The sequence below is a fragment of the Chaetodon trifascialis genome, chromosome 10, assembly GCF_039877785.1.
Source record: "Chaetodon trifascialis isolate fChaTrf1 chromosome 10, fChaTrf1.hap1, whole genome shotgun sequence".
Lineage (NCBI taxonomy): Eukaryota > Metazoa > Chordata > Actinopteri > Chaetodontiformes > Chaetodontidae > Chaetodon > Chaetodon trifascialis.
Genome location: NC_092065.1, coordinates 15,608,710 through 15,635,294, shown reverse-complemented (window position 1 = coordinate 15,635,294; position 26,585 = coordinate 15,608,710). Strand labels below are relative to the sequence as shown.

Here is a 26,585-nt window from a genome sequence, read left to right as displayed (position 1 = left end):
AATGTTGACAAAGCACTTGCATTTTGTTTTATGAATCCAATTCCTCCTGAAAAGCATGATGCTCCCACTAACTGCAAACCAGATGGGATCTCATGCCACTTCAGAATGCTTTGACAGCCTTTGATAGCTGACTTGGTGTGCCTTAAATTTTGATGGTCACCAGCAAAGCATCTCCACACCATCACACCTCCTCCTCAGTGTTTCATGGCGGGAACCACAGATTCAGATACCATCTATTCACCTTCTCTGCATCTCACAATGACACATCAGTCGAAACCGAAAATCTAAAATTTGGACTCATCAAAACAAAGTTCAGATTTTCACTTCTAGTTTTTCTTGGCCCAAGCAATTCTCGTCCTGTTGTTGGTCTTCTTCAGTCATGTTTTTTGTTTTTGCTTTTTGTCGAGCGATTCATGATGACCTGATTCATGCAGCAGTCCCACCAGTGCTGCAAACCCCTGACTCATATAAGAAAGAGAAATCACTCCCACAGCCCAGTGGAATTCTGCTGTGTGATTGGCTTAGCCGTATGGGGGTTAGCCAAGGATACAAAGAACTGGTCGCTTCTCCGATACCAAGGCATGAATCAGACAGAGTATGTGCAGCCACTGTTCAGAGGAAGAAAAAGGCAGTGAAGAGAAGGCCCAAAGGTCACCAGCAAAGCTTGAGCCAACCTTGAGCACAAAGACCAACCATGACTGCCATAATGAGGCAAATGCTTCAAAGGAATACTCACCCAGTGTATTTTATACTTAGAGACTGAAACAAATGCAATGATGAGAACATATTATGCTTTGTTTATACTTTATTCTTTACTATATAATTGCATGTGTAATTTCAAAGTTTGGATGTTTTCTGTATCAATCTACAATGAAGAAAATAAGAAAAACACACTGAATGAGAGGGTGTGTCCAAACTTTTCTCTGGTCAGGTGCAACAATATGCTCATTGCTACTCTGAAAAATTACGTTTCCAAATATCACCTGCATATATGTGGCTCATGGGAGATATTCTTCTCTCCCGCAAACAAAACATTTTTACTTTTGTCTTGGTCTTGATGTGTGTCTTGAAGTCTTGAAGTGTAATAATTTTGCAAGTCAATGATAGGGTTCTTATTTAACCGAGACAGTCAAGTACAATATTTTGTTTTAGATTACAGAAAGGCAGATGAAAGAAACCTTTCAACAGAAATCACTTTGAGCCATCGAGGTCAGTGGGTCAGGGTGATGTTCAAAGGCGGAGGATTTGATCTGTTAATCACTGGTCATTGTGGTGTAAAATCTGATGACTCGTATCATATCGTAACATTAGGTGGAGCACTGCCTCGGTCAGTATTAAAAGGGGAGGTTCGCAGGAGGTGACATCGTTTCTGCACTTTTCCAGCAGAGTGTTTCAGTCCGCACACAGACGATCACCATGAAGTTCCGTGCAGAGCAAACTTTTTTCTTATTGACGTCTGTTTTATTTCTCTGCGTTGCTGCAGACCTACATGGTAAGTAAGACAAACCTGCCTTCTTTGCACGATGATGTCGGCGTCAACAAGAACACATTACTTGTAGATCTGACTGCACTGTTAGTTCGAGTTACAACATAGTATACATTTTAAAAAAATGTATCTCTCACAGCATGAATCAGTAGTTAAACTTGATGGGTCACTTTAACCGTTGGCGTTTTATTGCACCTTAAACGAGGCTACCTTTTACCTACATACAGGACAAGCTCATTTTGTCCAAAGGTGAATCTCATATCCCAAAGACCCAGGCAGGTTTCCACTTGTAATATTTAGGCTTGTCTTCTGGCTTCAGGCTCATGCAGGACATCATGAAAATGGGAATGACTGTGGGTTTATGAAAAAATATCACAGGCTACCCAGTGCGGTGGAAAAATGCCAGAATGGAGTCATGTTTTACTTTTTTTTTAACGACCGTGGTCTTTTCAGTTTTCACCGCCATTTCTATCGTAATAACACGATATTCATCACATTAATTTTAGCCTACAGATTAGATAAACTCAACTGTAAACAGGAACAATGAGGGCGTAATTTCACATAAACAACAGCACGTTATTTAGTCCAATCATTTAAACCTTTTCTGTTGAGATAGGATATTAACACTCAAAATGCATGATTGATTGCATTGCACAACTGTATTCAATGGCCCACAGTGGACCCAGGGTGTAGCTGTGCACCCTGACCTGCACAGAGCCAGTTTGAATAGGTGACTGGGAGTCTTTACAATTATTGATTTACTTGATGGGCTGCATGGTGGCGCAGCAGGTAGTGCGCGTGCCTCACAGCAAGAAGGTCGCAGGTTCGTTTCCCTGGTCGGGCCTTTCTGTGTGAAGTTTGCATGTTCTTCCCGTGCATGCGTGGGTTCTCTCCAGGTACTCCGGCTTCCTCCCACAGACCAAAAACATGCTCATTTAGGTTGATTGGTGACTCTAAATTGCCCCTAGGTGTGAGTGTGAGTGTGAATGGTGTGTGTATGTGCCCTGCGATCGGCTGGCGACCGGTCCAGGGTGTACCCCGCCTCTCGCCCGTTGACGGTCGAGATAGGCTCCGGCCCCCCCGCGACCCCGAAAGGGATAAGCGGCATAGAAAATGGATGGATGGATGGATTTACTTGATCCAGCAAACCATCTACATATCACGGTGTTTAATGAAAAACAAACAAACAAACAAAAATATGCTTCCCTTCCCTCTGTTTCCTACCTGCCCCAGGTGACATTGTCAAATTGCTTTGGAGACAGGAACAGTGCGTCTTGCACATGGCTTACTATAGTTGAAGTCAAATGGGAAGTTGTTATGTAACACTTGCCACTTGCAACATAAGCTTCCACCAACCAACAACACAGTGTTGTATATTTGCATGATGATATTTTTTACTGAAACTGGAAATTGACTCGATAAAGTGTGAAGTGTCACATTGTGATTCTGACTAAGTTTTAATATCCTGACAGCGCCTGAAGTCCACACAAAGCTCGGCAGCCTGAGAGGGGCATATGTGAGTGTAAAGGGGAAGGAGACTGGGGTCCATGCCTACCTGGGTATCCCATTTGCCAAGCCACCCATAGGCCCTGCTCTGAGACTGGCTGCACCTCAACCAGTGGAGGGATGGGAAGGAATGAGGGACGCCACCCAGCAGCCACCCATGTAAGGCAATCATGCCCTTCAGTTGTTGCACACTCCATTCGGACAAATAATGTTCAGTCTGTACTGACAAAAATGTCTCTTTTTCAGGTGCGTTCAGAATAAACATCTCATTTATGATCTACTCGATCAAATGGGTATGCTGTTGGCAGATGTCCCAGACATTTCAGAAGACTGTCTTTACCTCAACATTTACACTCCTGCAAACAGAGCTCCCAATGCCAAGCTCCCAGTAAGAACCCTTTGCTGCAGGTTTGACATGGTGCTGCTCCCTCACTAAGATTCAGCTTTTGGATCGTGTTCTTGGATGAACTGGCTTGATTGCTTTTGAAGAATCTATGATGGCCAGACTGCAAAGGGATTTCTTCTTAATACTCAATTTGTCACCATGAGATCTGTGTTTTAGTTAGATTTAATTATTTCTGAGGTTTAGTGTTGTTAATTGATATTCTTATGAGCTCAGTTAGAATAAAGTAAAAATGTGCTTATTTCCTACCAGGTCATGGTCTGGATCCATGGTGGAGGGTTTACTCTGGGGTCAGCTTCAATGTATGACGGCTCCGCTCTGGCTGCATACCAGGATGTGGTTGTTGTTCTGATCCAGTACCGCTTGGGACCTCTGGGCTTTCTCAGGTAAAAAGCCACAAGTCACTAAGCACAGTTACAATGAACGTGCTATCTGTGCCTCATGTGACAACAGTTCAAAACTGCAGTCACTTTTACCAGCTGGTGTAAATGTAGCCTGACAGATAATAATTACATGTTCTCTCCAGCACTGGAGACGAGCACTTGTCAGGGAACTTTGGTCTGCTGGACCAGATCCAAGCTTTGAGGTGGACCCAGGAGCACATTCACAACTTCGGAGGAGATCCTGATTTAGTTACTGTATTTGGGGAGTCTGCTGGTGGAGTGAGCGCATCCCTCCTAGTAAGGATCATTCTACAGATAATGCACCATCATTGCAGGTATTGCACAGGTTTGCTCACAGCACTTTCCTCTTTCCTGTCACTTAAATCAACAGCTTCTCTCACCACTGTCTCATGGTCTGGTCCACCGTGCCATTGCTGAGAGTGGCACTGCTGCAATGGATTTACTCATAGGAAATGATCCTCTGCCAGTGACTCAGGTGGATTATCAGTGTTTATTTGTGTGTTATGTATCTTGACTTTGCTCACAATACTGACAATATCACAACATCTTTGTTTTCTAAATTGTTGTCCTCAGATGATAGCAAATGTATCTGGCTGTAGCCTCGAAAGCACAGAGAAGATGGCTGATTGCATCACAAACCTTGATATTAGTGCTATTTTGACTATTGTGCAGGTGAGATATTGTATGTAGAACTGACACTGACTGACTTGATGAGATTATTATGATGTAGCTGTTTTTATGTTGTCTTTATCTTGACTTTTTGTTTTAAACATTTTATTCTCTCTAGGATCAAAATTTGAGATATCTCATAAATGTTGATGGACACTTCCTGAGAAAACCTGTGGATGAGCTGTTCCATAAACATGAACTTCTCACTGTGCCGTTCATGACTGGTGTTAATGACCATGAAGGGGGCTGGATGCTTGCTGATGTAAGTGTGTATGTTGAATTTTTACAGATTCCTACATGAGGCCATAAAAAGTGCTTTGTTTGAAATGGTAATAGCAGCTGTGTGTTCCCTCAGTTCTTAGCTCCTCCAAATTGGACAGAGGGAATGGATCGGGAGCAGCTCATGAACACGATTTCCATCTTTTTCCCTGATGTAAGAAAGAGACTGCCTGACAGTACAATGCCACTCTGTTTGTTCAAACTTGTCTGACAGATATGTTGCTCATTTTCTCAAGCCCAACCATGCAATCTTATGTGATTTGATATTGGATGAATATATTGGAACCGGTGAAGATCGTGTGAAAAACAGAGATGGGTTCACTGAGGTGATTGGAGATATGATCTTCACCATTCCAGCCATCAAGGCCGCCAGTGCACACAGAGGTAGTTTATTTACACAATAATTTATCTATTTACTGTCAGAAACTATCGTAAAAACATAATGTCACACTCATTTGTCTACTACTAGATGCAGGCGCCTCTGTGTACCTGTACGAGTACCTCCATCCTCCCAAAGTCCTGCAGGCAAAAAGGCCAAGCTTTGTTAGGAGCGACCATGGAGATGAAATCTTCACAGTACTCGGATTCTGCTTCACAACTACTCATGTCAAATTACCTGGTAAATTTAATAAAATAAAATAAAAATCATTATTTCAACAGCCCATCAGAGAGCTGGGTTTGCTTCTGTAAAGTGCAAAGTGTTTCACCAGATTATCATTATTTTACAGAAGGTGCATGCTCTGAGGAGGAGGAGCAGTTGAGCAAAACCATGATGAGATACTGGGGCAACTTTGCTCGCACAGGGTAGGAATTAACCCTCATTCTAAGTTGCAATACACACAGAGATAAGATGAACTTGTCTCTGACTCTGTGTGTGTGTGTGTGCGTGTGCGTGTGAGCGTATGTGTGCATGCGTGTGTGTGTGTGTGTGTGTGTGTGTGTGTGTGTGTGTGTGTGTGTGTGTGTCTGTGTGCGTGTATGTGTGCGTGCGTGTGTGCGTGTATGTGCGTGCGTGTGTGTGTGTGTGTGTGTGTGTGTAGGTCTCCTAATGGGAAAGGTCTTGTCCATTGGCCAAAGTATGGAGCAGAAGAAGGCTACTTGGAAATTGGTGCAAAGGAGCAGGCAGCTGGTCAGCACTTGAAGAAGGACCAGTTTGTCCTCTTCACTCAGACCCTCCCGGAGAAGATCCGACAACTTAGTGAGAGGGAGCACAGCGAGCTGTAGAACAGTCGCCTCTCCTTTCTCCATTCCTTCAAGTTTTTTTTGTTGAATCTATCTTAAACAAATCATTCAAAGCTGCATCACACACACTGTGAAACCATTGTTAAAACTACTGTGATATGAATAATGAATGAAGTTATGTGTTGCAACAGTAGGGTATTTTAACAGTTCATTTTGATTCCATGGCATATTGCTTCAGGGAATACTTTCATTCAGGGAATATTTAGAGTTTTTCGATGCTCAAAAGGACATATGCGGAAGACAGGCACTTACATCATCAGATCTCACCACTGTGTTTGCCTACATATGTAATATTTCTTTAATGATCGCTCAAAGATTAAATAAAAATCTTAAGAAGCTGATGTGTGAGATCTCGTACTATTCAGTTATGTTACAGTCACAATTACAATTTGTCCTTTGGCAGATGCTTTTATCCAAAGTGACGGACCTATGAGATTTTCATACATCACAAGCAAGGTTCAGGACAGGAGAGGAAAAGAGTAATTGTCATAACCCTAATTTCTGGTTGAGTGAATAGAGAGATTTTTTTTTCTTTAAGAAAGAAGGTTTTCAGTAAAGAGCTTGGTCTTTAGCCTTTTCCTAAAGATCAAGAGGGACTCTGCAGATTGAATGGAGTTCAACTCGTTCCACCACCAGGGAACCACAGAAAAAGAGAGTCTAGCCAGAGACTTGGGGCCTTTTTAAGTTGGCAACACTAGGCGACGTTCCTAGGCAGAGTGTAGTGAGTGGGAGGGAGCATAAACCTCAAGGATAGAGTTCAGGTAGGTTGGAGCAGTTTTGGTGGCAGTTCTGTAGGCAAGCGTCAGGACTTATACTTGATGCGGTCAGCAATGGGGGCCAGTGAAGGGATATGAATATCAGAGTGACGTGCTCTTTTGGGCTAGTTGAAGATCAGATGCACCACCACATTCTGGATCATCTGCAAATGTTTTAGCGAGCATGCTGGGAGCCCTGGCTGTAAGGAATTACAATATTTGAGGCATGATAGTACCAGCGCTTGCACTAGGAGTTGTGTTGCATGCTTCTGATCTTACTGATGTTGTACAGGGCAAATCGGCATGACTGAGCAACAGAGGCCACATGGTCTTTAAAAGTTAGTTGGTCATCAATTGTTACACCCAAGTTCCTGGCAGATTTTGCGGAAGTCAGCAGAGCTGAGTCAAGCTAGATACTGATCTGTTGTTGGATAGAGGGAATGGCTGGGATGACAAAGAGCTCAGTCTTTGACAGGTTAGGCTGAAGGTGGCATTCCTACATCCATGCCAAGATATCGGCGAGGCATGCCGATATCTGTGCCGAAACTGTGGCGTCGCCTGGCGGGAACTAAAGGTGGAGCTGGGTATCGTCAGTATATGAATGGTATGAGAGGCCATGTGAGCAGATGACTGCACCAAGTGCAGTGGTGTATATTGAAGAGAGAAGGGGTCCAAGCACTGACCCTTGAGGTACCCCTGTGGACAAGCAGAGGGATTTAAATACTTCTCCCCTCCAAGACACTGCAAAGAATCTCCCTGAGAGGTAGGACTCAAACCAGCCAAGAGCAGATCCTGAGAAGCCAAGCTCAGCGAGTGTGGAGAAGAGGATTTGGTGGTTCACCGTGTCAAAGGCAGCCGATAGGTCGAGTTAACTTAGCCATGCAGCACTTTCGAAACAGTTAAGTCGAGAGTATTGCCCGTTTTGTGTTGTTTGGTTTATATCAATTTTTCATGAGCACAAAAAACAGGCAAAGTTGGGAACACACACACTGGCCATTGTTGTGAAAGTGTTAATGTGTGTTACCAGCCCAGTTTGTCACCAGGGTGTTTCATGGGTCCCGCACTTCAGTTTGAGAGGCGATCATGGGTCACTAACACTGGATAGTGAGAACAGGATTTTGTTTGCGATATTGGGTTTCATAGCTCACAGGGGTCGTTTATGTTTATTTATTTAGTTTTTTAAATGGATGCTTGTGTTCATTATTGTTTAAATTACTATTCTATGTGTCCTATACAATGTACGTTTGGAGACCAGGAAGATAAACTAACCTTCAAAGTGTCAGCTAGTGAGGATCTGTTAATAAACTGAACTAAACTAAGAAAGCTGGGGATGACCTCTTTCGGGACCTTCTTCCTCTGTTTATGTTCTTACTCCCATCTCAGACACATCTGCCTAATGAGTAAAGTGATTATTCTCATGAAGTGCTACAACTTGGCAAGGTTGGATTTTTCTCCATCTGAAAAGACAATGAAAAAAAGGAGAAAATGAAGCAAGTTCACCAACTTATCAACTGATTCGGACCTGAGCAAAAAACTGGAAGTGTGAAAATGACGTTACAATAATGTTGACAAAGCATTTGCATTTTGTTTTTGTTTTTTTGAGTAAAACGCTTTTTCAAGTCTTTCTATCCTTTGAAGACAAAATTCTCTGAGTGCATCATTGCATCACTCTCAATAAATGTTTTTTCCTTATGTTTATTATGTTATGTATTCTTATTTCTTATGTTCATTATTATTTATTGTCTACATTGTAGATGAATGCTGAAGAACTCCAAACTATTAATTTATCCCTGACTATCTCAACTGGGAGTAGACTGGGTGATTGTGAAAGGAAGGAAGGACATCTGCTGCAGCACCCCACCACTCTCCTTCTTGGTCAAATAGCCATTACAAAATATGGAGGTTTGTTGTGGGTCATTGTCCTCCTGAAAAGCAAATGATGGTCCCACTAATTGCAAACCAGATGGGATCTCATGCCACTTCAGAATCCTTTGACAGCCTTTGATAGCCGATTTAGTGTGCCTTAAATTTTGATGGTCACCAGCAAAGCATCTCCACACCATCACACCTCCTCCTCCATGCTTCATTGTGGGAACCACAGATTCAGATACCATCTAATCACCTTCTCTGCATCTTACAAAGACACAGCAGTTGAAACCAGAAATCTCAAATTTGGACTCATCAAACCAAAGTTCAGATTTTCACTTCTTGTTTTTCTTGGCCCAAGTAATTCTCGTCCTGTTGTTAGGCTTGTTTTGTTTTGTTTTTGTTCAGCAATTCATGAAAACCTGATTCATGCAGGCTCCTCTGTGTTAGGCAGAGTGCCACTCAGTTATAGGACCCAGTAATGCAGACCAGGAGACAGGCGTTATGAAAGTAAACACGATTTATGAGTGGATAATAAGCAACAAAAAGCGCACTCAAAAGGAGTGGAGAAACGAAAAGAGCACCGACGAGGCGGGTATAACACAACTGGCACACGTGGAAGCGGCTGGCAGGCACTGAAACAAACAAAAGACAAGCACACTATAAGTGGCTGGAACAAACGATGGAACAAAAGCAATTTCTCAGATTAAGAGGAAGACGAAGAGCTAGACTTACGACTTGTAGACCAAACACCGACATGGAAGGGCGAAGGAATAATCCGGCAAGAAGGTAAGGTCAGCATGCCTCTTAAATAGTCTTTCAGATAATCAGGAAGCGTGCTCCAGGTGAGCACCTGGAGGCGGAGCCGGCAGCAGGTAAGGGGATGCCCAGCCATGGAACCAGGGGTGAACAGACAGACACACACACAGGGAAAAGGGGAGGAGACACAAAAGGAGAGACAGAAAGGCAAGATCCTAACAGTACCCCCCCCTCAATGGTCGCCTCTTGGTGGCCTAGCAGGACGATCCGGGTGTCTCCGGTGGAACTCATCGATGAGGGTGTGGTCCAGAATGAAGGACCAGGGCACCCAGGAACGTTCCTCAGGACCGTACCCCTCCCAGTCCACCAGGTACTGGAAGCCCCTGCCGCGTCTTCTGATGTCGACCAGACGTCTCACCATGAAGACAGGACCCCCGTCGATGATTTGGGGGGGAGGAGGGGGTTCGGAGGGAGGACACAAGGGACTGGAGGAAACCGGTTTCAACTGAGAGACGTGGAAGGTAGGATGGATCTTCATAGTGTCCGGGAGCTTGAGCGTAACTGCCTGAGGTTGCACGATTTTCAGGATGGGAAATGGGCCGATGTACCTGGGGGACATCTTTTGAGAGTCGGTCTTAAGCGGAATGTTCTTAGAAGAAAGCCACACAGACTGACCTGGTTGGTATGCTGGCGCAGGGGTCCTGTGGCGATCTGCTGAGCATTGTTTGACCCCCTGGTTTCTCTCCAGAGCTCTGATGGCTGCTTGCCAGAACCCTTTTACCCTCTTGATATGGTCGGCCACCGAAGGAACAGCAATCTCCGCCTCTTGAGGTTGGAAAAGAGGGGGTTGGTACCCCAATGATGCCTCGAAGGGGGAGAGACCACTAGCCGATGAGGTGAGGGAGTTGTGGGCGTACTCAACCCAGGGGAGGAGAGAGCTCCAGTCTGCCTGGTTGTCAGCGCAGATACACCTCAGGGCCGTCTCCAGGTCTTGGTTGGTCCTTTCGGTCTGGCCGTTGGATTGGGGGTGGTATCCAGAGGTGAGGCTGACTGTGGCCCCCAGGGCCCTGGCGAATGCTACCTAGGGAGGGAGGCAGTCCGGTGATGAAGTCCACAGCAATATGGGACCAGGGTCTGCCAGGAACGGGGAGAGGGAGAAGGAGACCAGCCGGCGCTTTATGAGAGGCCTTGCTGCGGGCACAGACAGAACAGGCGGCCACAAACTCCTGTGCGTTGGCCTCCAAGGTGGGCCACCAAAAGTGGCGACAAAGAAGGGAGATGGTGCAGTTAGCTCCAGGATGGCAGGAAAGACGGTTGGCATGAGTCCATTGCAGCACCTGCAAACGCACAGTGTGAGGGACAAACATCTTATTCCGGGGGCCATTACCTGGGTCCGGGTGTTGCCGCTGGGCCTCCCTAATCACCCCCTCAATCTCCCACGAGAGGGCGGCGATAATCCGGTCCTGAGGGAGGATGTTCTCTGGCTCTGTGGGGGCGTCGGGAGATGAGAACTGCCTGGATAAGGCATCCGGCTTGGTGTTGCGGGACCCAGGTCTGTAAGTGAGGGAAAAGTTAAACCGGCTGAAAAAGAGAGCCCAGCGGGCCTGGCGAGAGTTGAGCCGTTTGGCAGACTTGATGTAGGCTAAATTTTTGTGGTCTGTCCAAACCACAAAAGGATGTTCAGCTCCTTCTAGCCAGTGTCTCCACTCTTCCAAGGCCAGCTTGACTGCCAGTAGTTCACGGTTGCCCACGTCGTAGTTTTGCTCTGCAGGAGAGAGACAGCAAGAGAAGAAGGCGCAAGGGTGCAACCGGTTGTCAGACTGCGAGTATTGGGACAGAACAGCCCCTACCCCGGTATCGGAAGCATCAACCTCCACAATGAAGGGTCTGGAAGAGTCAGGTTGAATTAGAACCAGAGTGGAGGTGAAAAGAGTTTTCAGTTTCAAGAAGGCCTTGTCTGCCTCTGCTGACCAGTTAAACTTCACTTTAAAGGAATTCAACTTGGTCAGAGGAATGGCAATTTTACTGTAGTCCCGAACAAACCTGCGGTAGAAGTTGGCGAAGCCCAGAGAACGCTGCAACTCCTTCCGGGTCTCAGGGACTGGCCATTCAGCAACCTCCCTGATTTTTTCAGGGTCAGCCTTCAGGTTGCTCTCCTGGATAATAAACCCAAGGAAGGACACGGTGTTTGTGTGAAATTCACACTTCTCGGCCTTGACAAACAGACGGTTTTCCAAGAGCCGAGACAACACCTGCTGAACATGGCCTTGATGTTCCTCCAGCGACTGTGAAAAGATCAAAATGTCATCCAGATAGACGAATACACACCGGTTCAGGAAGTCTCTGAGCACGTCATTTATGAGAGCCTAGAAAACAGCAGGAGCATTGGTTAGACCAAAAGGCATGACGAGGTACTCAAAGTGCCCCAGCGGGGTATTGAAGGCGGTTTTCCACTCGTCCCCCTCCCTGATGCGCACCAGGTGGTAAGCATTGCGCAGGTCCAGCTTGGAGAACACCTTCGCCTGCTGCAAGGAGTCAAAGGCCAAATTAATGAGTGGCAGAGGATATTTGTTGCGAACAGTAATTTCATTCAAACCCCTGTAGTCAATGCACGGCCTAAGAGACTTGTCTTTCTTCTCGACGAAGAAGAAACCAGCACCGAGTGGGGAGGTGGAGGGTCTAATGATACCTGCTGCCAAAGACTCTTTGATGTAGCTCTCCATGGCCTCCTGCTCAGGACGAGAAACGTTGTAGAGGCGGCTGGAGGGAAGAGGTGCACCAGGGAGGAGATCGATGGCACAGTCATACGGATGGTGAGGAGGAAGTGACAGTGCTCGTTCCCTGCTGAAAACTTCCTTAAGGTGGTGGTATGCTGCTGGCACGAGGGAGAGATCCACTGGCTCCGGGGTAGAGCTGGGAATCCCAGCATCTCTGGCTGCAGGAGGAATGGCTGAACGCAGACAGTTAGCATGACAAGATGAGCTCCAACCAAGTATTTTACCCTGGCACCAGTCAATGTGAGGGTTATGAGTCTGTAGCCAGGGATGTCCCAAGACTAGGGGTGAGTGTGGCGTGTGGACAACCAGAAGAGAAATCTCCTCATGATGGTTGCCGGAAACAATCATCTTAATGGGAGCTGTGCGGTGAGTTACCTTGGCCAGAGGTCTGCCATCGAGGGCGTAGGCCTTGATGGGCTCATCCAGCTCCTCAAGATGGCAGCCCAGGTCCGCGGCGAGATGTTCGTCCAGGAGGTTCTCTTCGGCACCTGAGTCGATGAGTGCCTGGACGGGAAGCAGCTCTTCCCCAACACCCAGAGACGCCTGGACTAGGAACTTGCGAGGTTTAGGGGGTTCAGTGTTACGGGAGATTGGGCTCGTCAGTACCCCCATAGCTACTGGCGAGCCTGATCTTTTGGTCGCACAGGACAGGCAGGCAAGGCATGACCAATTTGTCCACAATACACACTCACCCGCTCTGATTCTGCGGCGTCATTCTGAGGAGGACAGCCGAGCTCTACCAAGCTGCATGGGTTCCTCCTGCTCCGTTGTAGGCGGTGGGGAGACCACAGGAAGCGCAGCTCTAGACTCCTGGTGGGTGGAAACCATTCTTTGCCAGCATGGAGAAGGCGTAGCTGAGGACCTGGAAGATCGCTGCCGAACCTGCTCCCTCCAACGATTGTCAATCTGCACGGCCATGTCCACCAGAGCGTGTAAATCAGCGGGTTTCTCCCTCGTGGAGATCTCCTCCTGCAAAAGCTCAGACAGTCCGTTTAGAAAAAAACCCCTGCAGTGCGGTGTCGTTCCAACCGGAGTCGGCGGCGATAGTGAGGAAATCAACGGCATAGTCTGCAGCAGCTCGGGCGCCCTGTGTAAGCCGTAGCAGTCGGCTAGAGGCATTACCGGCGTGGTCGGGATGGTTGAAAACTAGCCTAAGCCTCCTCTCAAAATCTGAGAAAGATAGCGAGCTAATGTCCATGGAGGTATTCAGTGCCTCCACCCAAACCAGTGCCTTGCCGCGTAACAACCCGAAATGTAGTGTACTTTGGAACGGTCGGAAAGGAAAGCTCGGGGACGCTGGCAAAAAACAACATGACATTGGAGAAGGAAACCTCGACACTTGTCTCGGGAACCGTCAAACGGATCGGGATTAGTAGCTAGCGACTCGGCGAGAGCCGGTTCCGAGGAACTAGCCTGGGGCTGCGTCGGGTGCAAGAAAAAGCTGGTAAGTTGAGCCATGTGGCGAGATAGGTCTGCTACCTGCGCCGCCATGTGCTGTGAAGACTCACATAAGGCCTTTAGTAGCTGCTCATGCTGGCCTAGTAAGGTGCCCTGCACTGAGACTACTTTACGAACGGGGTCTGCTGGGTCCATACTGGCCGGATTATTCTGTTAGGCAGAGTGCCACTCAGTTATAGGACCCAGTAATGCAGACCAGGAGACAGGCGTTATGAAAGTAAACACAATTTATTAACAAAACCCAAAACCAAAAACGCACTCGAACGAGTGGATAATAAACAACAAAAAGCACACTCAAAAGGAGTGGAGAAACAAAAAGAGCACCGACAAGGCGGGTATAACACAACTGGCACGCATGGAAGTGGCTGGCAGGCACTGAAACAAACAAAAGACAAGCACACTGTAAGTGGCTGGAACAAACGATGGAACAAAAGCAATTTCTCAGATTGAGAGGAAGACGAAGAGCTAGACTTACGACTTGTAGACCAAACACCGACATGGAAGGGCGAAGGAATAATCCGGCAAGGAGGTAAGGTCAGCATGCCTCTTAAATAGTCTTTCAGATAATCAGGAAGCGTGATCCAGGTGAGCACCTGGAGGCGGAGCCGGCAGCAGGTAAGGGGATGCCCAGCCATGGAACCAGGGGTGAACAGACAGACACACACACAGGGAAAAGGGAAGGAGACACAAAAGGAGAGACAGAAAGGCAGGATCCTAACACTCTGAACAGTTTATGTTGAGATGTGTCTGCTACTTAAACTCTGTGAAGCATTGGCATGGACTCTGAGGTGCCATTAATTGACTGTTTCTGAGGCTGCTAACTGTAATGAACTTGTGGTCGCGGTAACTCTTGGTCTTCCTTTCCTGGGGCCGTCCTCATGACAGCCAGCTAGTTTTATCAAAAGGTTTGATGGTTTTTTCAACTGCACTTGATGATACGTTCAAATTTCTTGAAATTTTCCAGATTGACAGACCTTGTTGTCTTAAAGTAATAATGGGCTGTTGTTTCTCCTTACTTACTCGAGCAGTGCTTGCTGTAATACGGATTACTACAGCACTCAAATAGGGCTGTTTATTGTATGCAGGCAGTAAAGAGAAGTCCCAAAGGTCAATAGCAAAGCTTCAGCCAACCACCCTAAACACAACAGTGAGGTTATTCTTGATTGACACTCCAACTTGCTCTGGGGCATGCATGAAGGATGCACTGAAATCTTGTGAATGTCACCGACCCGTTTAGCAAAGGCCAAAGCCAGCAACAACACTGTCTTAGGAGACAAATGCACCAAATGCAGTACTGATGTGTGAGTGAGGGATGCGCCTGACTTTGAATTTTCTGAGGTATTTGATCAGAGCCTGTAGATCCAGGGAGTCTGAACAATTACATTTCTAAATATCACCTGCATATATGTGGCTCATAGGAGATGTTCTTCTCTCCTGCAAACAAAATATTTTTACTTTTGTCTTGGTTTTAATGGAAGTGTAAAAATTTTGCAAGTCAGTGATAAGGTATTTATTTAGCCAAGACAGTCAAGTACAATATTTTGTTTTAGTTTACAGAAAGACAGATGAAAGAAACCTTTCATCAGAAAACACTTTGACCCATACTAGCCTCTATGGGCAGGGTGATGTTCGGAGGCGGAGGATCTGATATCTGTTAATCACTGGTTGTTGTGGTGTAAAATCTGATGACTCATGTCACATCATAACATTCGGTGGAGCACTGTCTCAGTCAATGGTAAAAGGGGGAGGTTCACAGGAGGTGACATCGTTTCTGTCTGTAGTGTTTCAGTCCGCACACAGACGATCACCATGGAGTTCCGTGCAGGGCAAACTTTTTTCTTATTGACATCTGTTTTATTTCTCTGTGTTGCTGCAGACCTACATGGTAAGTAAGACAAACCCGATGATGTCGGCATCAACAAGAACACATTACTTGTAGATCTGACTGCACTGTTAATTCAAGTTACAACACTCTAACAACAACAACCCGTTTTCAATGCTCTCTCACAGTATTAATCATTAGTTAAACATGATGGGCCACTTTAACTGATAGCATTTTGTTGCACCTTAAACAAGGCTACCTTTGACCTACATACAAGACAGCACTTTGTCCAAAGGTGAAACTCAAATCCCAAAGACCCAGGCAGGTTTCAACTTGTAATATTTGTCTTCTGACTTGCTCATGCTGGACATCATGAATATGGGAATGACTGTGGCTTTATGAACAAATATCACAGGCTACCCAGTGCGGTGGAAAAATGCCAGAATGGAGCCATGTTTTATTTCTTTGTTAACGACCGTGGTCTTTTTAGTTTTCATCATCATTTCTATTGTAATAACACTAACATAACACCTACAGATTAGATCAACACAACTTTCAAAATTTGAGGGCATAATTTCACATAAACACCCAGCATGTAACTTAGTCAAATCATTTAAACCTTTTGTGTTGAGATGTTAACACACTGAAAATGCAACATTGATTGCATTGCAAAACTGTATTCAATGGGGCACAGCGGACCCAGGGTGTAGCTGTGCACCCTGACCTGCACAGAGCCAGTTTGAATAGGTGACTGGGAGTCTTTACAACTATTGTTTAACTTGATTCATTAAACCATCTACAATACCAAGGTGTTTAATAAAAAATAAAAGCATATGCTTCCCCACTGTCACCTATAGAATTGCAGCTAACAGTTATTTCCATTGATGATTAATCTGTCAGAAATTGTTGAAAAAATCATCAATTGTACAAAATTTCAGCTCCAGTAGTGAAAAATTTAGTTGGGAAGGAAACTGCCTCCAAACCCCAGGTGACATAGTCAGGTTGCTTTGGAGACAGGAACAGTGCGTCTTGCACATGACTCACTACAGCTGAAGTCAAATGGAAAGTTGCTGTATTATGTAACACTTGCCACTTGCAGCATAAACTACCACCAACCAACATCACAGTGTTGTATATTTGCATGATGATATTTTTTACTGGAATTAGAAATTGACTTGATAAAGTGTGAAGTGTCACATTGTGATTCTGACTATGTCCTAATATCCGAACAGAACCTGAAGTCCACACAAAGCTCGGCAGCCTGAGAGGGGCATATGTGAGTGTAAAGGGGAAGGAGACTGGGGTCCATGCCTACCTGGGTATCCCATTTGCCAAGCCACCCATAGGCCCTGCTCTGAGACTGGCTGCACCTCAACCAGTGGAGGGATGGGAAGGAATGAGGGACGCCACCCAGCAGCCACCCATGTAAGGCAATCATGCCCTTCAATTGTTGCACACTGCACTTGGACAAATAATATTCAGTCTGTACTGACAAAAATGTCTCTTTTTCAGGTGCGTTCAGAATAAACAGCATTTTTACAACCTACTCGATCAAATGGGTGTGCTGTTGGCAGATGTCCCAGACATTTCAGAAGACTGTCTTTACCTCAACATTTACACTCCTGCAAACAGAGCTCCCAATGCCAAGCTCCCAGTAAGAACCCTTTGCTGTAGGTTTGACATGGTGCTGCTCCCTCACTAAGATTCAGCTTTTGGATCGTGTTCTTGGATGAGCTGGCTTGATTGCTTTTGAAGAATCTATGATGGCCAGACTGCAAAGGGATTTCTTCTTAATACTCAGTTTGTCACCATGAGATCTGTGTTTTAGTCAGATTTAATTATTTCCGAAGTTTAGTGTCGTTAATTGATATTCTTATGAGCTCAGTTAGAATAAAGTAAAAATGTGCTTATTTCCTACCAGGTCATGGTCTGGATCCATGGTGGAGGGTTTACTTTTTGGTCAGCTTCAATGTATGACGGCTCCGCTCTGGCTGCATACCAGGATGTGGTTGTTGTTCTCATCCAGTACCGCTTGGGACCTCTGGGCTTTCTCAGGTAAAAAGCCACAAGTCACGAAGCACAGTTACAATGAACGTGCTATCTGTGCCACATGTGACAACAGTTCAAAACTGCAGTCACTTTTACCAGCTGGTGTAAACGTAGCCTGGCAGACGATAATTATATGTTCTATCCAGCACTGGAGACGAGCACTTGTCAGGGAACTTTGGTCTGCTGGACCAGATCCAAGCTTTGAGGTGGACCCAGGAGCACATTCACAACTTCGGAGGAGATCCTGATTTAGTTACTGTATTTGGGGAGTCTGCTGGTGGACTGAGCATATCCCTCCTAGTAAGGATCATTCTGCAGATAATGCACTGTCTTTGCAAGTATTGTACATTTTTGCTGTTCACAGCACTTTCCTCTTTCCTGTCACTTAAATCAACAGCTTCTCTCACCACTGTCTCATGGCCTGGTCCACCGTGCCATTGCTGAGAGTGGCACTGCTGCAACTGATGAATTCATAGCAAATGATCCTCTGCCAGTGACTCAGGTGGATTATCAGTGTTTATTTGTGTGTTATGTATCTTCACTTTGTTCACAATATTGACAATATCACAACATCTTTGTTTTCTAAATTGTTGTCCTCAGATGATAGCAAATGTATCTGGCTGTAGCCTCGAAAGCACAGAGAAGATGGCAGATTGCATCAAAAACCTTGATATTAGTGCTATTTTGACTATTGTGCAGGTGAGATATTGTATGTAGAACTGACACTGACTCACTTGATGAGATTATTATGATGTAGCTGTTTTTATGTTGTCTATCTCATCTTTTTGTTTTAAATGTTTTATACTCCCAAGAATGAAAGAGTGAGATATCCCATAAATGTTGATGGACACTTCCTGAGAAAACCTGTGGATGAGCTGTTCCGTAAACATGAACTTCTCACTGTGCCGTTCATGACTGGTGTTAATGATCATGAAGGGGGCTGGTTTCTTGCTAATGTAAGTGTGGATGTTGAATTGTTACAGATTTCCACATGAGGCCATAAAAAGTGCTTTGTTGGAAATGGTACTGTAATAGCAGCTGTGTGTTCCCTCAGTTCTTTGCTCCTCCAAATTGGACAGAGGGAATGGATCGGGAGCAGCTCATGAACATGATTTCCATCTTTTTCCCTGATGTAAGAAAGAGACTGCCTGACAGTACAATGCCACTCTTTGCTCAAACTTGTCTGACAGATATGTTGCTCATTTTCTCAAGCCCAACCATGCAATCTTACGTGATTTGATATTGGATGAATATATTGGAACCGGTGAAGATCGTGTGAAAAACAGAGATGGGTTCACTGAGGTGATTGGAGATATGATCTTCACCATTCCAGCCATCAAGGCTGCCAATGCACACAGAGGTAGTTTATTTACACAAGAATTTATCTATTTACTGTCAGAAACTGTCATAAAAACATAATATCACACTCATTTGTCTACTACTAGATGCAGGCGCCTCTGTGTACCTGTACGAGTACCTCCATCCTCCCAGATTCCTGCAGGCAAAAAGGCCAAGCTTTGTTAGGAGCGACCATACAGATGAAATCTTCATAGTGTTCGGATTCTGCTTCACAACTACTCATGTCAAATTACCTGGTAAATTCAATCTAAAAATCATTATTTCAACAGCCCATTAGAGAGCTGGGTTTCCTTCTGTAAAGAGCAACGTGTTTCACCAGATTATCATTATTTTACAGAAGGTGCATGCTCTGAGGAGGAGGAGCAGTTGAGCAAAACCATGATGAGATACTGGGGCAACTTTGCTCGCACAGGGTAGGAATTAACCCTCATTCTAAGTTACAATACACACAGAGATAACATGAACTTGTTTCTGACTCTGTGTGTGTGTGTGTGTGTGTGTGTGTGTGTGTGTGTGTGTGTGTGTGTGTGTGTGTGTGTGTGTGTGTGTGTGTGTGTGTGTGTGTGTGTGTGTGTGTGTGTGTGTGTGCGTGTGTGTAGGTCTCCTAATGGGAAAGGTCTTGTCCATTGGCCAAAGTATGGAGCAGAAGAAGGCTACTTGGAAATTGGTGCAAAGGAGCAGGCAGCTGGTCAGCACTTGAAGAAGGACCAGTTTGTCTTCTTCACTCAGACCCTCCCGGAGAAGATCCGACAACTTAGTGAGAAGGAGCACAGAGAGCTGTAGAACAGTCGCCTCTCCTTTCTCCATTCCTTCAAGTTTTTTTATTGATTCCATCTTAAACAAATCATTCAAAGCTGCATCACACACACTGTGAAACCACTGTTAAAACTAATGTGATATGAATAATGAATGAAGTTATGTGTTGCCACAGTAGAGTATTTTAACAGTTCATTTTGAATCCATGGCCTATTTCTTCATGGAATACTTTTATAAAATCTAAAAGCTCAAAAGGACGTATGTGGTAGAAATGCGCTTACATCATCAGATACCACCACTGTGTTTGTCTGCATATGTACTATTTCTTTAATGATCTTGTTCAAAGATTAAATCAAAATCTTTTGAAGCTGATGTCTGAGATCTTGTACTATTCAGTTAGGTTTGGTTTGTATCAATTTATCACAGGCACAGGTCATTGTTGTGAAAGGGTTAATGTCTGTTCCCAGCCCAGTTTGTCACCAGGGTTTCTCATGGGTCCAGCACATCAGTTTGAGAGGTGATCATGGGTCTCTAACACTGGATAGTGACAACAGGAGTTTGCTTCCCGTATTGGCGTTGAGTTCGCCAAGATTTGCACGCTTGTGGATGACTTGAAGAAGTCGATGTAAGGTTGTTTTGACTATATCAAAGCATGCCTATTGGCAGCCAACAAGCCCCGCTACAGTACCACGGTGAGAGGGTCTCGATATTCCCAGAGGTATCATCCCAGAGGTATCATCCCAGTGCCAGGCCTTCAATGCAGTGAGGAAGAGGCTCATGGGTGCCGGCGCAAAGTGCTCCCTGCGTTTTCCAGCCAAACTCCAAGTTGTCCACAACTCTATAGTGAAAATCTTCAACTCACCAGCTGATGCTGAACGGTTTGCCATCTCACTAGCTGACAAAGCATGACTATTAAAGCTTCCCATATAGATGTCTATTGTCGTGGAATGTGAAGGCCAAATGCACAAACCACAATCAGGCCCAAAACACTCAAAAATAGCCGTCCAATTGTTGTCAGAGAAATCCTTCTTTCTTAACAAAATGCCCAATTAAGATAAAATTGTAAAAATCCAATAAAGATAAAGGGTGTCAAATAAAAATAGAGGATGTCCAATAAAAATGAAAAAGAGTCGAATAGAATAAAAAGGTGTCCGATAAGAAGTCCGATAAGAGTCCGATGAGAATAAAACTCTGCAGGAGTCAGAAGTCCGAGGAGCAAAAATACTTTATTGTGCACAATAAAGGGGAACACGCTCAGAAACACAAAAAGTGCAATCCTGACGAGCTCCGAAGTACAATGGTCAGTGCTCTATATTTATACACTTCAGCTAGGTGTTTACCACGCCCTCTGGGCATCTTTTGTTTTTTGTGAGTTGCTTCTCATCTTACACTGTAAGGTCATCTCAGGGCAGCTGCCCTGACCTTAAAATCCCCTATCTTTCCCAGATTTGCATTGTTACATCAAAGGTGCATCCCAAGGAGGCAGTCCATTTATTTTTCTCTCTATTCTTCCCAAATTACATCATTATCTTTTGGTTTTTTGTTTCATACTTAAAGTAAAAAGTTTACAACTGTATTGCAGGCACAGAGTGTATAACAGAAAGCATAAAAACAATACTTTGGTCATTAAGTGCACATAAAGTGATTATGAGAACTTTCAATCCATCAGTGATTATAGTAAACACACAATTATAAAGAATACATTCTTTAAGGTTACTTCAGGACAGCGAGGTTATGTTAGGTCACACAGAGTAGCAGCTGCCCAAACACCTGCAAGGCCACGAAGGGGGGTTTCAAAATCTCAGGAGTAGCAGCTGCCCAAACACCTGCAAGGCCACGAAGGGGGGTTTCAAAATCTCAGGAGCAGCAACTGCCCATACACCTGCAAGGCCACAAAGGGGGGTTTCAAAATCTTGGGCTACGAACACTGTCCTCAAAATCTCAGACCATGAGCATTCTCCTTCCGTCATATCCATGATCACTCCACCTTCTGTCTCAGTGTATCACAGATTCATGCTCAGTATATCGGCTGTGGCCAGGTGTCATTCTGAGGGCAGTGCATCACAATAACACACTTCATCAGAGCTACTATAATATAAGGCTTCAACAAATCCATCTTCTTCAGTCATTTGCTACCATTGATTATAACACTATATTTTATTTCTCCAGTGAATACATGACATCATCACATATCTGTTAGAAAAATTTACACTACACTATCTATATGCATCACCTATATTTCATTTCTTTAAACATTTCCAGCATGGGCTTGAGCAATTGTTTGTTATAACTACGTTCTAGTAGGTGCACCTTACTGTTTATAAATCTATAGTTTGGAGGTGCACACAGTGCTGTTAGTATAGGCTAAGTTATTACTCTATGGTTTCGCTGTCTCCGTTACCCGGCAGCCTCCACGATGGATTGAGGGTTTTGCCTTTTGTTTTCTCATCTCATCTCGTCTCGTCTCGTCTCGTCTCGTCTCGTCTCGTCGTGTTATATTGTTACGAGGTTTGTTTTTGTTTTGTTTTTTGTGTTTTGTGTGTATTAAATTGCCAGTTTCTTGTTATGTTTGTCATGTCAGCCTTTATTTTCTGTTCTTTTGTCTTCTAAATGCAGGATAGTCACTTGGCCTGGCCAGGATTGAGTCCTATTAATTTTACATCTTGGAATTGTAGAGGTCTTGGCAAGGCACTTAAAAGTGCCCACATTCAGATTTTCTGCTTTTTAACAATAACGGGGCAGTTTCTAACTCAGTTTTATGGGAGTCATTTAAGGTAGTACTACGGGGTCATATCATCTCATATCAATCGTCCATTAAAAGGTCTAGGCTGAGGTGTTCAGCAACTATTGAGGCCGAGTTAACCGTGTTGGAGGACACATCGCAATACAAATGATGAAGACACCCTTAGCGTCATCCTGAAGATAAAGTATGAGTACAATCACATGTTGGGGGAAAAGGTTGGAAATTATATTTGCAAACTTAAGCAAAAGCATTTCAAGCTAGGAGATAAGCCTGACAAATTACTTGCTAAGCAGATAAAAGGCGTACAGGCTGACACGGCAATGCACAAAATTTCCTCTGCCACTGGACAATTGATAACTGATCCCAAACTGATTAATGATAGATTTTTTTTATTTTTTTCAGTCAGTTATATACCTCCAAATCTAAATCCACTGACTCCAATTTTCTCAACTCTTAATGAAGCTGCTAAGTTAGATTTGGATTCTAACCTCACACTAGAGGGAATAAAAACTGCCATTCGCTCCTTTCCCAACGGTAAAGGTTGTGGCCCTGATGGCTTTGGAATAGAATTCTATAAAAAACAGAGAAACAATTGCCACTCTTCTTCTTCGGATGATAAATTGTTCTGTGAAAGATGGAATTTTTCCCAATAGTGTGTTTGATGCTCATATTTGCCTACTCTTGTAAAAAAAAAAAAAAAACAGGGACAGTACTAATGTTGCGTTTAATCACCCTTTAAGCCTCTTAAACAGCGACCAAAAGATCGTTGCAAAAGTTATAACTAACCGATTAAGCAAACATGTTGGCACGTTAATCTACCTTTTAGATGTTTTAAGGATGATTTTGGAACAGATTAAGACTGTGCTGAATCTCCCCGGATTGTCTACGTATGCTCCTATTTGTTAGAATCCTTGTTTTAAACCAGGCACGATGGAGGCTGCTTTTGTACAGTGGTCCGATAAATACCTGACCGCCATCAAAAATCTTTACATCAACGACCACTCTGCATCTTTCGCTCAGTTGCAGGCAAAATTTGGTCTCCCTTCCAGCCATTTTGTTCAATACTTGCAAGTCAGAAATTTTGTTAGGCAGTCGATCCCTCACTCTGAAACTTTACCTGAGCAACACATTTTTTATGAGTTAATGTCCAAACCTCCCACCTCCAAACGCTTGATCTCTCAATTTGGTAATCCTTTTAGTTTGGCAGCTCCTTCCCTCCATATTAAAGAAGCCCGGGTATCAGACACCGGTGATGAGATTTCAGACGCTCTGTGGGCTCAGGGTTTGAGTAGGATCAAATCTTGCTCTATCAATGTCAAACTTCAACTTACTCAGTTTGAAGTCATAAACTGGTTACATTTCTCCAAGACCAAACTGGACAGGATATTTCCCCCTGTTTATGCTACCTGTGATAAATGCAAGTCAGATCACAGGACTCTAAGTCACCTTTGTTGGTCCTGCCCTAAGGTTCGGAATTTTTGGGATAACATTTTCCACTTGTTCAGTGTTATATATAATCTACCTTTGATCCCTGATAGTCTTCTGATAATAGTGGGCTGTTCCAGTCTTTCTCTCACTCTTCCCTCATCACTACAACAAGCCCTTATGTTCGGTGTGGTCGTAGCAAAACTTCTGAGATTAGAAATCAGTTTCCTCTCCCTGTTTTAAAAAATGGTTGAATGATATGTTTTCCTGTATTTATCTGGAGGAAATCTGACTCTGTCAGACACTCACCACAAATTCCTCGAAGTCTGGGGACCCTTTATTGAGTATATTCGAAGTGACAGACATCATCCTCCGGTCTAGTTACACCAGACAATATTCTGTCTCATTTCGTTTTGTACCGACTACACTGGGCTTTGCACAGCCAGGCTCCTGGTTTCCTTGGCTTCACCTGGCCCTGGCTCTTTGAACTCTATTTCAGACTTTAAAATCTATCTCTGTACCTTTGATCCACTTTCTGGACTGACATGCATAACTGTAATTTTTAAATGTTTATATTTTTTGGGCTGGCAATTTTGATTGTTCAAAGTTCATTTTGATCTGTTCTGTTAGTTTTGTTGTATATTGTCTGTGTTTTTATATGTTGTTTAAACTTAACATGACATAACAATAATGTTGACAAAGCACTTGCATTTTGTTTTTTGATTCCAACCTTTTTTTCATTGTCCTCCTGAAAAACAAATGATGCTCCCACTAATTGCAAACCAGATGGGATCTCATGCCACTGCAGAATGCTTTGACAGACATTTTTAACACCTCACTGGAGACATGTCACATGCCAGTCTGCTTCAAGTCTTCAACCATCATCCCTGTCCCCAAGAAGCCAAGGTCCACAGGACTTAACAACTTCAGACCCGTCACCCTGACCTCTGTGGTCATGAAGTCCTGGACCCCCTGCAGTTTGCCTACAGAGCCAACAAGTCTGTGGACAATGCAGTCAACTTGGCCCTCCACTTCATCCTCCAGCACCTGGACTCCGCAGGAACCTATGCCAGGATCCTGTTTGTGGATTTCAGCTCTGCTTTTAACACCATCATCCCAGGAGGCTGCGGTCCATCAGGACCAAAACCTCACACCACAAGAACAGTTTTTTCCCGTCTGCGGTCAGCCTTGTCAACAAGGCCCGGAACCCCCCCGACACTCTTCACACTCCACTTCTGCCTCTACTTGTCAGACTGACATTGCCATAACTCTGTGCATTACATTAATGCTCAGCTTGGATTTCCTTTCTTGGATTTGCACATTTGTAAACATTTGAAAAAAAACAGACTGTGTATGTTTATATTGTTATATTTATTACTTTTTGATAGTTTATTTTTAGAACATTGTCATGCACCAACACCACCAAAACAAATTCCTTGTATGTGTAAAATCGTACTTGGCAATAAAGCTTTTTCTGATTGTGATTCTGAAACACAGTACTGATGTGTGAGTGAGGGATGCGCCTGACTTTGAATTTTCTGAGGTATTTGATCAGAGCCTGTAGATCCAGGGAGTCTGAACAATTACATTTCCAAATATCACCTGCATATATGTGGCTCATGGGAGATGTTCTTCTCTCCTGCAAACAAAATATTTTTACTTTTGTCTTGGTCTTAATGGAAGTGTAATAATTTTGCAAGTCAGTGATAAGGTATTTATTTAGCCAAGACAGTCAAGTCCAATATTTTGTTTTAGTTTACAGAAAGGCACCTCTGCCTCTCATCTCCTTACTATTCATTAATCACTTCGAAAAGATAAAAAACATGGACAAATGCTTCTCTGTTTTTAAAACGCTGCAAACTTGGAGAGACTAGAAAAAAAAGTGGAATCATATCATGTACCTCTATTTATTCTCGGATTTTTTAGAACCCAGACTTGAATACTCAAATTACAATGGTTAATATAGGTCAATGGATAAATTCGGGTGTAACACAATTCAAAGACTTGTTAAATTTGAACATGCAGTTGAAATCCTTTATTGATTTAAGATCAGAATATAACATTCCCAACAAACATTTTTTTAAATATTTACAAATTCGGAGCATTACTCATTCACTTATTAAAGAAAAGAAATTACGGCTTGGATTATCTGAAGTTGAAGACAATCTGTTATCTTCAAACACAATTAAAGGAAAAATTAGCAAATTTTATGATATTTTATCAAGAGAAGGCCAATCGACTTTCCTATTATTAAAAAATATGTGGGAGAAGGAGTTGGGAGGAAATCTAGAAGGCAATGCCTGCTTAAATATCTGTGAAAGAATACATTTCCCATTCACAAGTAATAAAATTAAGGAAGCTAATTTCAAATTCATCCATAAATGCTACTTAACTCCAATAAAAATGCATAAAATATCAAAGGATATTTCACCAAAGTGTCCTAGATGTAAAAAGATGGAGGGATCATTCATGCATATGTTCTGGAAATGTGATCTTTTAAAAAGTTATTGGAATTCAATCCATTCCCTCACACAATCAGTTTTGACCATAAAATTTGAGCTAAACAGGAGTTTATAAATTCTAAATGACACATATAATTTACAGTTAGATAACAAAAAATGCAGGATATTAATTCTGGTCACTTATTTTGCAAAGAAATGTTTACTTTTATTTTGGAAGAATGATTCCCCTCCATCTTTTAAGATTTTCCTTGATCAATTGTCAGCATTCTTACCCTTAGAAAAACTAACTTTGGAAAAATACAACCGTGGTCATCTATTCCATGAATTTTGGTTCCCTCTGTTCTCTTTTTTGGAGAAATGTTGAA

The 26,585-nt window shown here is 43.7% G+C and overlaps 2 protein-coding genes across 2 annotated transcripts; both read left to right on the top strand.

The window, feature by feature from the left end:
- The first annotated feature begins 1,392 nt into the window (after nucleotides 1-1,392).
- LOC139337206 (fatty acyl-CoA hydrolase precursor, medium chain-like) lies at nucleotides 1,393-5,971 on the top strand. Its single transcript, XM_070971693.1, has 13 exons — nucleotides 1,393-1,492; nucleotides 2,959-3,151; nucleotides 3,239-3,380; nucleotides 3,648-3,781; nucleotides 3,922-4,075; nucleotides 4,170-4,274; nucleotides 4,373-4,471; nucleotides 4,587-4,730; nucleotides 4,824-4,901; nucleotides 4,984-5,131; nucleotides 5,217-5,366; nucleotides 5,479-5,551; nucleotides 5,788-5,971. The coding sequence occupies exons 1-13, from the start codon at nucleotides 1,417-1,419 to the stop codon at nucleotides 5,969-5,971; spliced, it is 1,680 nt and encodes a 559-aa protein (XP_070827794.1). The 5' UTR covers nucleotides 1,393-1,416.
- A 9,421-nt stretch (nucleotides 5,972-15,392) lies between these two features.
- LOC139337207 (cocaine esterase-like) lies at nucleotides 15,393-19,630 on the top strand. Its single transcript, XM_070971695.1, has 13 exons — nucleotides 15,393-15,489; nucleotides 16,659-16,851; nucleotides 16,939-17,080; nucleotides 17,348-17,481; nucleotides 17,622-17,775; nucleotides 17,873-17,977; nucleotides 18,076-18,174; nucleotides 18,288-18,431; nucleotides 18,530-18,607; nucleotides 18,688-18,835; nucleotides 18,921-19,070; nucleotides 19,175-19,247; nucleotides 19,434-19,630. Exons 1-13 carry the CDS (start codon nucleotides 15,414-15,416, stop codon nucleotides 19,615-19,617), a joined length of 1,680 nt encoding a protein of 559 aa, XP_070827796.1. The 5' UTR covers nucleotides 15,393-15,413; the 3' UTR covers nucleotides 19,618-19,630.
- Nucleotides 19,631-26,585: the final 6,955 nt, after the last annotated feature.

Coding starts and splice junctions, on each gene's coding strand:
- LOC139337207 (XM_070971695.1), top strand. CDS start 15,414: ATGGAGTTCCGTGCAGGGCAAACTTTTTTCTTATTGACATCTGTTTTA. Junction 17,776..17,872: donor GACTGAGCATATCCCTCCTA/GTAAGGATCATT, acceptor TTAAATCAACAG/CTTCTCTCACCACTGTCTCA. Junction 18,608..18,687: donor TTTCCATCTTTTTCCCTGAT/GTAAGAAAGAGA, acceptor CATTTTCTCAAG/CCCAACCATGCAATCTTACG.
- LOC139337206 (XM_070971693.1), top strand. CDS start 1,417: ATGAAGTTCCGTGCAGAGCAAACTTTTTTCTTATTGACGTCTGTTTTA. Junction 1,493..2,958: donor CGTTGCTGCAGACCTACATG/GTAAGTAAGACA, acceptor ATATCCTGACAG/CGCCTGAAGTCCACACAAAG. Junction 3,152..3,238: donor GCCACCCAGCAGCCACCCAT/GTAAGGCAATCA, acceptor TCTCTTTTTCAG/GTGCGTTCAGAATAAACATC.